General features: G+C 50.3%; 2 protein-coding genes across 2 annotated transcripts in view; both read left to right on the top strand.

Moving 5' to 3' along the window:
- Positions 1 to 3,234: 3,234 nt before the first annotated feature.
- Positions 3,235 to 5,327, top strand: LOC119101150 (uncharacterized). The gene is made up of 4 exons (XM_037224431.1): positions 3,235 to 3,278; positions 3,860 to 3,970; positions 4,300 to 4,448; positions 5,109 to 5,327. Exons 1-3 carry the CDS (start codon positions 3,261 to 3,263, stop codon positions 4,399 to 4,401), a joined length of 231 nt encoding a protein of 76 aa, XP_037080326.1. The 5' UTR covers positions 3,235 to 3,260; the 3' UTR covers positions 4,402 to 4,448; positions 5,109 to 5,327.
- Positions 5,328 to 9,363: 4,036 nt separating this feature from the next.
- The window catches only part of nudC (nuclear distribution C, dynein complex regulator), a 69,529-nt gene continuing 65,783 nt past the window's right edge, over positions 9,364 to 13,109 (top strand). The window contains exons 1-4 of the mRNA XM_037224424.1: positions 9,364 to 9,434; positions 11,323 to 11,414; positions 11,804 to 11,881; positions 12,839 to 13,045. Coding sequence (XP_037080319.1) covers positions 11,346 to 11,414; positions 11,804 to 11,881; positions 12,839 to 13,045 — 354 coding nt within the window. The 5' untranslated portion in view covers positions 9,364 to 9,434; positions 11,323 to 11,345. The remainder of the gene's footprint in view (positions 9,435 to 11,322; positions 11,415 to 11,803; positions 11,882 to 12,838; positions 13,046 to 13,109) is intronic.

The raw sequence follows: 13,109 nt of genomic DNA, 5'->3' as shown, positions 1-13,109 counted from the left end.
AAGCTCCACAGAGCGGCGCTGCTGGGAACAGCCGGAGGGCTGCGCTGGGGACATTGCGGCTGCCAGCGCGGTGCTGTCTGTCGCCTCTTAACGCGCTTACATTGCACAAGGCCTTAGCTTTACTGTAAGGCAGGAGGCTTCCAGTTGGGATGGAGCCCCATTGTGACAGCATGGTAGTGGAAGGAAGTGGAAGGTGGCGGAGATAGATGATTTCGAGCTGGCAAGTTCCAAGAGATCCCAAAACTGTAGCGTCCCCTAAAGCAATTGGTGCCCCATTTTATACGGGAAGCAGGACATCGGCGCTATCCTTCTCTCCAATGCGACGATAAATGGCCAGGGTAGCCCCAGCGGCTAAGGGGACGCTCACAGCCTTGGCATGGTCCCACGGCAGCCGGTGGGCGCTAGGTCTTCTTGCCACGCTGAGACACGTCGAGACGTCAGGGCGAGACGCTCCTCGAGCTGAGACGCAAGATGCGAGGCGTCTCCACGAGCCAAGACTTCTGCCCGAGCCGAGACGTTAGGCGTGAGCTGTTCCTTCAAGCCGAGGCTTCTCCCCTGAGCCGGAACGTTGGGGCGAGCTGCCTCTCTGAGTCGGGACGTTAGGCGTGACCTGCCTCTCCGAGTCGAGAGGCTGGGTGTGATCCACGCTGTTGATCGTTCTTATTGCACAACGTTGTCAGTTCCATATGTCTCTGATAACGAACCATTTCTTCTTGCGTCTGATATATAACCTAGCAAAACTAAAATCCGGTGCATTCTTGTAGCTCTCAATTGCCGGAAGACCGTCAAAGCTGTCAGCTTCCGGCTGCTGAAAAGCTGTCAGGCGTAGTTGGCCGTGACAGTGACGACAAACGACACACATGTCAACGTACCCAAGTATGTCCCGTTATAAATATTGGCATACCCCTACTAACAGGTGAAGTGCCTAATGGAACGTGCCAAAAATGAGGTATCTTAGAGAGCAAATCAGAAAAAGCCCTCACAAATTATGACTGGCACAAATATAGGCTCGTTTAAGTAATGCCTTACCTGGGGTTTTAGGTTCTGGCTTACCTGCCGTTTTGGGCCATGGCTTACCTGACGTTGAAGGCTCTGGCTTACCTGCCATTTTAGGGTACAGCTTACCTGAAGTTTAAGGCACTGGGGCGCCTTGGTACCGCTGATGTTGTCGGGTCCTTCACAGGAGTATGGGATTCACTGCAAAATCCGTTTCATAAATGCAGTGAGACGCCATGATTCATCTCGAAACGTTTTCTAGCCTCCATATCGTGGCAACAGTTATATTTCAAGAATCCTTCGTGGCCCACACAGCACATTTAAGTTTTGACGGCCTCATTTTTTTCCGGATCGTCCGAGGCTGGGGATCTTTTCTATGTCGGTGCCCCTTCTGGCATTTCAGGAATCTAAACAGCTGATGTTCGGCCGTCTTGGGACCGTCACCGTTCTGGTTTACGGGTTTTTGGTAACCCTCTCGGATGCAATGAACCTCTTCTCCAGAATCTCCAGAATCTTCTCCGGAGGACTCCTTTGTCGTTTAGTGGGTACTTACAGCAGCTATGTACAAAATGACACAGAAAAGCGCGCAGCAGTGGCGTAGGAAATTAAGCGGTGGATTTATAGTCGGCGAAGGCCTGCGTGAATGTTACTTTACTTTCCCGGGGAGCAATGTGTAGTTTCCGGTCATAGTTTGACTGCTAGTGCCTCATAATGCAAATTATGTAAATTACTGCCTGGTTTGGTGGCGGGTCAAATAGGGTCGGCCTTGCGAGGTCATACCAGGCCACCAACAGAGGTTATTTTAAATCGACCCATGAGCCCTTTCCATGGTCTAGCGGTTAAGTTCCGCACTCGTAGTTTAGTAACACTAGGTTTCGCCCGATTAGCGTGGAAATATCAGCTGGCACCTGGCCAAGCAGGGCGCACGTGGTCCGGGTGGACATGTCGTGTCGCTCTGAGGCATGTCACACCCTTTGCGGTCCTGTCTGGCGAAAGTGCTGGATGCAGAGTTATCCTATGAGCCGGAACGGCACGACCCGGGTGGTGAGTTCAGCCCTCGCGCAGCGTGCTTTACTTCGCCAGTGTTCCTGAACCCGAAACCACCGGTCTACAACCACCGAAAAACCCTAATAAAAACTGTTAGGCCAAAAGGACTTGGCAGCCCATGTATGAAGCAAAATTCAATAGAACTAATATGACTCCAAACCAACTACCAACATGTGTCGTAATCTTGTACACAGAAACGCTAGAAATTCGTATACACGCAAGCAGTTGCCCTGAGCTTAACATGACTTCACCTTGGTCTAAACCGACCTTGAACGTCACTGTCTGCTAGCGGACGGTAATGTTATGGGAGTGTCAAATGTCAATAGCGTGGTCGCAGACGGTGCAATGAGGTGATACCATCGGGCAAGAAGACGCGTCTTTGTTTGAAGCATGTGCTACAGAGCTGTGCGCCCATTACACGGGTGCTCAAAGGCCCTGAAGCTGCTAGTAAGCTTGGTTAAAATTTGAGATACTTTGCGCGACCTTTGACGTGGTCGGTGATGTGGTAGATGCCAACTTACCGGCTTACCAGTAATATGAGCTAGGACAATAGATTGTCATATTGCCATTTGAATGTCTGATTCGACGTCGAGACCTTGCAAGAGCGTGGGAGCCAATTTTCCTCCTCAGGAGGCAGCCTTTGGTTGCCGACCACGTAGCATTTGGTGGCGCATTAACGGCGGTACCAGATACGCGGAGGTAAAATAGCGCCAACGCAAGGATTCTGTGGCGTTACGAAACTTTGCGTCATGTTTCACGGTAATTTATCTACTACATGCTTTCACCGAGCCGGTAAATGTCATGTTGTCTACTGCCGCACATTTTATGTCAGCAGCCGTGGTCTCAAAAAATCTTTCAGACTTTGTACATCAAAACAAAAATTCTGCATTTTTTTTTTGTCGTCAACCGTGACCAACATACTTCTAACACGTGCTCTGAATAAAAGTGCATCTGCTATAGGTTGCTATTTTGGCCGACCGAATCGACCGCTTCTGCCACAGAGGTACCTGGGCAAACGCCCCATTGATCGCCCGATCATCGACCCAAACACGAAGCACTCGCAACAAATCATCCACGCCTCAGCCAGTTTCCGTTCGCATCCTCCGCTCAGCCCAGCCGAGACGTGCGGCGCGCGTCGCGAAAGAAAGCGAGAGCAGCCCGCCTATAAAACGTCGACGCTCCGGAGAGGCGGCACAGTTACCGTCCGCTCAGCCACCATGCGACCAGCCGGAGCTGTGAGTCGGTTGTCGGTGCGCCGCCGGGGCGTGTGTCGCGCGCTCCGTGCCTCGTGCCGGTGTTGTGTACGGGAGGGGTGAAGAGCCGCGGACCCGGCAGGCGTTCTGGAGCAGTGTCTCGCAGCTGGTGTTCAGTCTGTGCGCTGGTGCGGCACACACACGGACACACACACACACACACACACACACACACACGCACACACACACACACACACACACACACACACACACACACACACACACACACACACACACACACACACACACACGTATATATATATATATATATATATATATATATATATATATATATATATATGGCATGGCGCTGGAGTGAGGGCTCATACCGTTGGCGGATCTGGGTCGGCTGATGTAGGCCGCGGTTGCTGGGGCTCTGTGGTGCGGAACGTCAGCACCCCGTCGGTCAGAACTGGCGGAGGCGTCTCCTGACGAGCCACGCTCACAGCAGGTTCCGGGCCACGTTACATGTGCTGTTCTCCACTGCCGGTGAGGTGGACTGGTCGCTGGCCGATGTTACTGTCTGGAGCGCGATTGTCTCTGACCGATGTTTCTGTCTGCAGTTGATGCTGGTTTTTCTGGCCGCGGCCTGCCTGCTGGCCCTGGTCCAGGCTTTCCCCCAGGGCGGATACAAGCCGGCTCCGTCCTACTCAAATGGAAGAGTCAAAATCCAGGTTAGTTGTGACGTCGTTACAGCTAAGGGGCTGAGGCTAAGTTGTAACATTAAAAAATTCACCCGGTGTATTCTCCGATATGTTTCGTCTTATTCCGCGCTGCCAATGCTACCTGGCATCACTGTCAGGTAAATTAGTACGGTGAATGCCGCGGAGAGCGTTAGTCATAGCTTTGCCATTTAAGCATCCAAGCCCCTCAGATTTGACTCCATGAAAACGACACCGTTTGGGGCGAAATATTTTCAGTAGATCAGTGGCTGTCGCGTCCCCACTTCTTGCATGCTTCTGTACGCGTGTTCGCTGGCGGCTGACGATGTGTCCGCGTGCAGGCCTACCGCGGCCCTAACAAGGAGAAGGTGGGCTACGAGTACTTCGCGCCGTGGGGCTACTACGTCACGCAGCCCGAGGACGACAAGGGCTACGGCCACTAAATAGCGACACCACTCAGGACAGGATCAGCGTCGGAGGAGCGGATCAGGTTAGCGCTGGCAGTCAGAGGCGGAAACCGTTATAAAAAGAAAAGAAATTCTGGTGCACATCACGATGCATTCACTTATTTCCTCTTTACTCACATAGTTTCCTTTCCCACGTTAAGAAATGATGTGAAAACGGTTCAAATGTGTCAACAACATTGCAAGAGAATTGAAATGAAAAATTCGGCTGCAACAAAAGTGAAAACCGTTTCATGGCAGCAGTTTGTGGAGGCGTTAGACATTCTCTGCTGTACTTTGTGCTTTTCTACTCCATGCATCATGTTCGTGGTCATGCATCGTCGGTGATATGATGAGTTGATACGAATCGTTACGTCTTTCGTGCAACTTTCTTATTCGTTGCTTTGCATGAACAATTGTTTGAAGGGCATAACTACGAATGAAAAAAATACTAGATTACAGAGCAGGATTGTAGGCATTGCTCACGTAATCTGGATTCCGCATACTAATGCATAGTTACCTGTGTGAGCGTATCTACCAGGCATTCTAGCGTATTTGAAACGTTTTAGCATGTGTGTCTGTTGCTATATCGAATTAGCTCCACCCACGTATGCTAAAAACACAGACACCGAACACTCGGAGCCCCGCCCACTCGGAACGCAGCGTCGTCTCCAACCCCGCTAACACGGCGCCGTGTCCGTTTCCAGGAGGATACCCACTAGTCTTTTCATCAGCCGGCAGCGGTCGCGACGACGTCAGTGGTGATGCGTCGCGACCCCTGCCCCTCCCCCTGCGTGGGGAGGGGCCCGGCTGACCCGAGCGCGCAGCGGCAGTGCCACGTTCCCTTGTTGGCCGGTCATCGCCATTGTTCAGTATGTCATGTTGTGTGGACATGTTTTTAAATAGACGTCATGTGTTGAACCTCAGCAGGCATCTTTTCATTGGACGTGGCGTGGTCGCGTGTCGCCAAGAAGTGGTGCCTGCTTGACGCCGCGCTTTTAAGCACCCCTTCGTGAGCACACGACAGAGGAGACGAGCAGCGAGCGTTTCTCGTCCAGCATTTCTCTGTTGCGGACGTTGCCACGCGTCAGTACCTGTCTCATTCTGTCTCCCAGGGCCATGATGAGTCTGAAGATTCAGCGGCAAGCTGTGACCAGTGTTATTCTAAGCTATTGCTAGACTCCCACAGGCAGTGCATGTACATAGCCATTAGGAATTAAATGGACATAAGCAGAACCTCCAAGCTCGCTTCATTGCCCAGTTAATGACCTTAACACGAAGCGCTTGCAGCAAATCACCCACTTCTCAGCCATTTTCCATTAGTATCTTCAGCTCAGCCCAGCAGCGACATACGGCGGGAAATGAACGGCGCGAGCAGCCCGCCTACAAAGCGTCGGCACCACGGAGGCGCGGCACGGTCGCCGTCCGGCCAGCCACCTTGCGACCAGCCGGAGCTGTGAGTGAGCTCCGCGCCCCTCGCCTCGAGCCTGCCTTGCACTGGCCGAACGGCGCCCGCCCTACCAGTGGCCCTCTGCAACAGCATATATATATATATATATATATATATATATATATATATATATATCATTCTAACCATGAACTGCTTGAGAATCACAGAGTTCACTCACTCCTAGGTCTGCACTCTGCACCACCACCGTGTATGGTGCTTTTCTGAGCTTAGTCAAGCGTTCTTTGATTTGACGCGTTTAGACTGGCAAAAGCGGCAGCGGCATGAGCTGGATCCATTTGATTCGTCCGAAGGCGAGCACGTGGCACACTGCTCCTGAGTCGATCCTTCCTTAATTTTTACTTTTAACAACGACTACAACGTTTCAGTATACGCATGCCATCGCTTACCAATCACCTGAAGCAACCATTTATCCTGGTGCAAAAACCACGCCGCAGTCTCCATGAAGTTGCCACGCCCGTCCTGTAAAAATGTTGCGGGGTCGCCCCTTCCGACGCCTGTGGAGGAACCCATGGCCACGTGGTTGGTGTGACAAGTGCATGCAGTCATGCGTGAAACAGCTGAAACAAGAGCCTGAAGGAGCCGTACGTGGACGCGTATCCAACCCATGCGTGTCCGGAGGCTAGACGGTGACACTCGCAAGTGAGCTCGATAAAAGCATGCACCTGGGGTCGTGATGATGATGCATGGTAACCGGTTCTGTATTCAAAAAAGATCGTCAGACCGTAACGTTCTGATGAGCCGACGCTTCAACGGCGAACGGGAAGACGGCGAGGGGGCGCGTAACCTGGAGGACAGGGCACTGAGCTGTGTACGCTGTAGGAGGCCAGCAGGAGTGACGTGCCGCGTAGCCCAAATCCATAACATTTTTTGGATCCGCTAACTGCTTCTTGCAGAGGGAGTCTTCTTTAGCTTTAGTTCTACCCTGGCATAAGAAACTACGCTGCCGTCCAATATAAAAGCCCGAATCAGAATGCATTCCGCTTAGAAGCGAAGCGAGTTGGCATCATCACGCCGCGCCGCAAGACCACGAAACCACCCACTTAACAGCGGCTTTAGTCGAAATCCGAACCCGGACATACCACAGGCGAGACCAGCACCCTAACCATCATCCGCTGGAAATGCGGGCCCGGCGGCAGAAAATTTGTGATCATAATAGGACTGGTGCAGTGTGAGTTGATGAATTTCGTGATCGTTTGATGCCTATCACGCATGGCGCCGACTTTTCGCACGGGATTCTGCATGTTTGCACTTGCTTCCCTCTAATCCCGGCAATCCGGCTATGCTTGACACGTACAACCATCTGAAAATTTTTTAGAGGGTGTATAAGCCCGTTGCGCAGCCACCCTCCATTTTGAATGGTGTAAAAGCCCGGTGCGTAGCCGCCCTCCATTTTAGAGGGTATATATGCCCGGTGGGTAACCGCCCTCCGTTTAGGAGGGTGTATACGCCCAGTCTTTTCTTATATATAATTGAACCAAACTCTTATTTTTCATTTCACTTGCGCACTGACTCATTTTTACTTTTCGTAACAAATCATATACCAATATTTGCAGATACCCCTACACAGCTAATAGGGTAAAGGGCAAGCGCCTTTATGAAACCTGTCTGAACTTGTTGAAACCTATGAAACCTGAAAACTTTCCGTAATAAATCATATACCGATATTTGCAGATGCCCCCTACACAGCTAATAGGGTAAAGGGCAAGCGCCTTTGTGGAACCTGTCGGTAAAGCAGATAATAAGTTCAGTGGCTAGAGAGTAATCGACCTCCTATACACTAGGAGGTTTTGGTTCAACATTATAAAGCAAATGTTGGTTGAATTGACGACACTATCAATATAGCATTTATTGAGGTAAGTACCTACTGCAATTAAACGATGCCATAGAACAATCATTATTGATACTGTCAGTACTGTCAATCAATGGCGCAGGCAGGGGGCACAGGGGGTACGTGCCCGTGACCTCTTTGGTTCCAAGGGGCCCAAATGGCCCCAAATTTAGCCAGAGATGGTATTCAGGGGTCCTGGCCCGCAGTGCCGGGTACTCCACGCCAGACAGAGGGCCCTGTGCGCTAATCGGGGGCCCCATGAGTCGATGCAGGCCTTTACACCAGTCGAACACCACTAGCACTGCACAGTCGGCTCTGTATTAGCATGGGCCTCAGGGGCCCATTTATCAAGCAGGGACGAAGTCGGGGCCAGCGATTTACAATGGTCAAGGCCCCAGCGTCTGTGAGGGGCCCACAGTGCCTAGCAGGGGTCCTGTGTTGGCAAGGGAGCCTGTGTCGACCAGAGGCAGTGTTCCACGCGTCCCGGGAGAGCCTGGAAGGCCCACTGGGACCGACGATGAAATGTCCGATCAGAAGGCCTAAGGGCATGAAGGGCTGGCCATAGCCTTTTCATGGGTCCCGGGCCGCGGTGACAGTCCTTCCGGTGAAATTCGAAGTGACTTTGCGCCGATTGGGTACCCCCCGAGTCGATCAGGGTCTACATGTTGGCCAGGCAACATCAGTGCCGCACGGTCGGCTGCGTATCGGTATGGGCCTGAGAGCTCACTTCCCAAGCAACGACAAAGCCGAGGCCAGCGAAATACACTGGTCGGGTCCCTGTATCTGTTACAGGCCCACGGTGCCTAACGGGGAGTTATGTATCAGCAGGGGGCCCCGAGTCGGCCAAGGGCAGTGTTCCATGAGGCCCGAGGAGGGGCCTGGACTCCTCCGGGGTGCTCACCGAGACCGATGATCAAGAGCCAGAATAGAGGGCTTGAGGACTCTAAGGGTTGGCTGTGGGCCACATACATAAATGATCAACGTAAAGGATCTCGCCCCGGAGGGCCGTAACGTGAAACATCATTCAGAGCGCCTCTTACACCGATTTATGACCCCTGAGACAATGTGGGTGTCTATTTCGGTCAGAGACCAGATTGCTGAAAGGCCCACAACGCTGGCTTTATGCCATATGAAAGATCTCACCCGTAGGACCGTGATCTCAAATGTCACTCAGAGATCTCAGCATGACCAACCGGTGCATTGAGCTTCGAACTGGAACTCGGCGTAAGAGCTCTCATGACGCCGAAAACCAGTTGCTGAATGCCTTAATATTGCTTACAGCGGGGCAAAACCGGTACGTAGACGATACGATTTGATCCACATTTTGTACACAAAAACCCAATACACCTAACACTATCGGACTATTGAGCCCATTGACCTTATGACAATTTTGTCGAGGTCGATGAGGCACACCACACGGGAAAATGACGTCATGGAATCTATAAAATACGCAAGATGTTTTACCCTTAAGTATACTACTTTGACGAGCAATAGGCCGCTTCTATTTGCCTACTATAAACTTTTTCACTGTCAAGATACTGATGTGGGCACACAGCCAACCAAATTTTAACTGGGGCCTCATTTTGGTGTGGCAGCATTTGCTGCTCCAATCCGAACAGGCTCAATGTTTACATGACGGAACATTCTCGGCACCCTGCGGTCCCCGCGTGCTTGGTTGAAGTTGGTCGCGTGTGTGCCGCTGCGAGGGTGTGGAATAGTTAACCGGATTATCAGGTAAATGACTACGCAGATAATGACGATAGGTAGTCGGGCTGGGGCAGACGTGTGTGATAAGTTCATTCGCTAGCGAAGTCAAGCAAGGGCGAACTTAGTGGAGAGCCAACCGGCTTGTAGTTGGAGCCTCGGAGCTCGCCCGCTTGCTACAGGCAATGACATTCTGAGGGTGCTTTTTGGCGATTGTCTTAAACAATCCAAGGTATTTGACTGGGATTTTTTGGTCAATGGCATATTAATAAGTTGCCTTGCCTTACCTTTCCTCATGGTAATTAGGAATACAAAGGCCACATGACTTGTCAATCCCAGTCTCACTCAGCTCCCAATCAGGTGCCCAAACAATTTCATTTTAGGGGCATGTTTGGTAAGGAATGCCATGCGTGGTGTTAGCTCACTTAATTTTGGTCTGGACTTAAGCTGTCCAATGGTGGTTGATAATGCCACAAGCAAAAGATCATTTCAATCATTTATGGCCTGGTTGCTGGATGACCTTTGATTCATAAGGGTCCTTGCCTTGGATTCACTTGGTAGCAATCCATTTGATTAAAAGTAAATTGGACAATCAGATTGACATAATAGTCCACAAAAGGCAGTGTTTTAAACATATACTTTGTCACAGGTGCAATGAATTAATAGGTGCCTAGGGACAGCCAGCTAGGTATTTTTAAACATGAGTGGTGGAATGTTCTTGAAGTTGTGTGGGTCAGAAGCAGACCATGAGGGCAGGCATGGGAAATCCATGTCTATGGATCAAGATGCCTTCTGTTTTCATTCAAACTCACATGTAAGACATTTTTTAATTAAATGTAGCAGTCTACAAAATTGATGGTAACCAAGGACTTGTAGCAGTGTGCATGGGACACCTGTTCTTAATTATTTGGGCAGGTTAATGATTAGATTGAGAGAAGGAAATCAGCCTCTTGGAAGCAAAAATATATTGGCATATTTTCTTGCATTTTGTAATGTATTGTTCACTGTAAGTTATAAAACAGTGTATTGGAATATCTCAAATGTCATTAAAATTCAATCAGTTGCTCCACGTAGTTGCCATGGAACAGCTTTCAAGCTGCTGTGGAGCCTTCCACACTTGCCTGACACATAATGCCACCCATGGAAGCTTGCTTTAAAATCCCTTATTCTATGAAGTCAGCTAAACAATTCCATTGAATTATGCAACAATTTCCACTCAATTTTCCCATTCCATTTGTTGTCATGATGCAGCCAGTCCACTCTGAGCTGACTCTTAATCCTTGCCAATGTATTGTCACTGAAAATTCATCTTAGGCCAGCTTCTCCTATCTCATAAGCCACATGCTTGAGCCTGTCACCAGCAGCAACATCTCTGTGGCAGGCAGCCATGGTGGGTGGAGGAGTGGGTAATTGTAAGACATGCTGTGCTTAGATAAAGAAGGTTTTTGAATAAAACTGTTTTTACTGCTGTGTTCGAGACATTTTTGACATGCTCACCTCTACCAGTAATAAGACATTTGAACATGTCTTGCAGTTAAAGCATAAGTGTTTTTGTCAAAGGTTTTGTGTCATGATAAAATAAGGTGTCATTGTTCTGCACACATGCTAATACCACACTAGAAAGAGAAAGGAAAGCAAAGTATTTTTCAGTTTCCTGGCTTTCATGCTTTTATAATTTTGCATCTTATGAATGATATTGAGCAGTCTTTTAGGCAACACCATAAGGAGTTGGCAACTCTACAGAGTACCATGCATTCTGCAGAGATCAGTTTGTGTCCTGTACTCTCAAGAGATTCAACCAATAAGTAAGATTCCGTAAGCATTTTTGGTAGGCAACAGTTCTGTCATGCCTTGTTTGACCCGTGTATATTCTGCTGCTGAATGAATTGCTGATCAGTTTCCTTGGATTTTCTTGCAGTGTTCAGTGCCATAGACAGCACCATGGACAAGGAGAGGTTCGATGGAATGCTCCTGGCTATGGCTCAGCAGCATGAAGGTGGAATACCGGAGGTGAGGAGCCCAGTTTACAAGCTATCACAAAGCGTGAGGTGATCAGTATTCGGTCTTTCTATCTAAATCTTTGTATTTTACATTTCTTGGACACAGTCCTTCCATCAGTTCTCCATTCTACACAGTGGTGAAAAGATAATTGAATCCTTGTCTTTTAGCTTCAATAACAAACAATGGTCTAGCTCATACCCATGTAGCCATCTTATCTCATCCAACAACTTAACATTTGCATGCACATCTGTGGCATGCTTCCAGTTGTAGCTGCCCACTTCTTTTCGGTGGAACTGAAAATGGCTGTGCAATTGATGGTGACTCATCCTCCTAATCCACATATGTTGAGTGGCAGATCATTATCAGTCTTGTTAGTGCACTGGTTGGCTCTCTTTCAGCTGCTGGACACCGTGTTCAGCTTTCTGGCGCGGAAAACCGATTTTTACACAGGAGCAACTGAAGAAGCAGCAAAGCAGGTCAGAAGTTCTACTGATGGGAGAGCAATGTAGAATGAATGCACTGGCCTTCAGTCATTCATTTTTCAAATGTTGAACCCTGACCCCTGAAAAATGGCCAAAAAGATCATAGCTGTTAGGTTGAGGCGAGGCGCGACGAGCCCAGTCTAATACAAGGACCTCATACGCGTTCGAGGTTATCTCACTTACAGGGGGAAGGAGGGGGGGGGGGCCTTGAAGACAGCTCATATGTCACGCGTGTGCGATCTGTGCTTACCGACGGTGCGTTTCTGATCATGCATCAGGACATTATTTATTGCCATAGATTACTAGGAAATGAACTAGTTGTTTTTGGGCTTTGCTTATGTCGCGTGATATACCATGTGGCGCTACGTTACATAGCGCCACATGGTTCTTAAAGTTTAATTGAGGCTTGATTTTGGGCGCAAAATGACCTCACTGGTGCCAGCGTTCCCCAAAGCATCAAATTCAATGAATAGAACATTGGCTTGGTCAACTATGATGTCATGATCCACACTTTTGAAGGGGCTTTGACGTTTTTTTTTTTTAGGCAGTGTGTACGAGCATCATGATCCTAGGCTAGCTCCCGTCGGGCGCCGCGCGTCATGCTCAGATGCCACTTAGGCTGTGGGCTTGGCACTTGGCTGTGGCGTTAGCTTTGTGTGTGCCGGACCTGTTTTGTATCGCGGATTCGCCTGCACGCTTGGCCCGCAAATACCCGTCTCCGCCGCGCCGCTGGCTCCACCTGGCTCTCGCCTCTGGACTCCCGGGTCTTCAGTGACCCGCCTCCTCCGCGCCGCTGGCTCCACCTGGCTCTCGCCTCTGGACTCCCGGGTCTTCAGTGACCCGTCTCCTCCGCGCCGCTGGCTCCACCTGGCTCTCGCCTCTGGACTCCCGGATCTTCAGTGCCGGGCGGCAGGGCGCCGGGCCTGACCGTGCGCGGCGCCTCGGTTTCAGTTGGTGCTGGACAAGTTCTTGGAGCACGGACAGCAGGCTCGCGAAGCCAAGGACCAGAAGAGGCGACAGAACGAGGAGGCCGACCGCAAGAAGCGCGAGCGCCTGGAGCGCGAGAGGCAGCAGGAGCAGGCGCAGCAGCAGGAGCCGCAGATCCGTGAGGTCTCGGACGAGGAAGCCGCCCGCATCCAGCGCGAACTGGACGAGAAGGTGCAGCTAGAGCGGGGAGACGCGGCCGCATGAAGGCTGTTTCTCCGTTATCACCAATGCTGTC

Source organism: Pollicipes pollicipes, unplaced genomic scaffold, assembly GCF_011947565.3.
Source record: "Pollicipes pollicipes isolate AB1234 unplaced genomic scaffold, Ppol_2.1 Scaffold_4881;HRSCAF=5763_pilon_pilon_pilon, whole genome shotgun sequence".
Taxonomy (NCBI): domain Eukaryota; kingdom Metazoa; phylum Arthropoda; class Thecostraca; order Pollicipedomorpha; family Pollicipedidae; genus Pollicipes; species Pollicipes pollicipes.
Note: the sequence above shows the minus strand (reverse complement) of the source record. Positions and strands in the feature narration are given on the sequence as shown.

Bases quoted from the DNA above. Each gene is read 5' to 3' on its own strand.
- LOC119101150 (XM_037224431.1), top strand. The intron at 3,971-4,299 runs GTTAGTTGTGAC...GTCCGCGTGCAG, and splicing joins ATGGAAGAGTCAAAATCCAG to GCCTACCGCGGCCCTAACAA.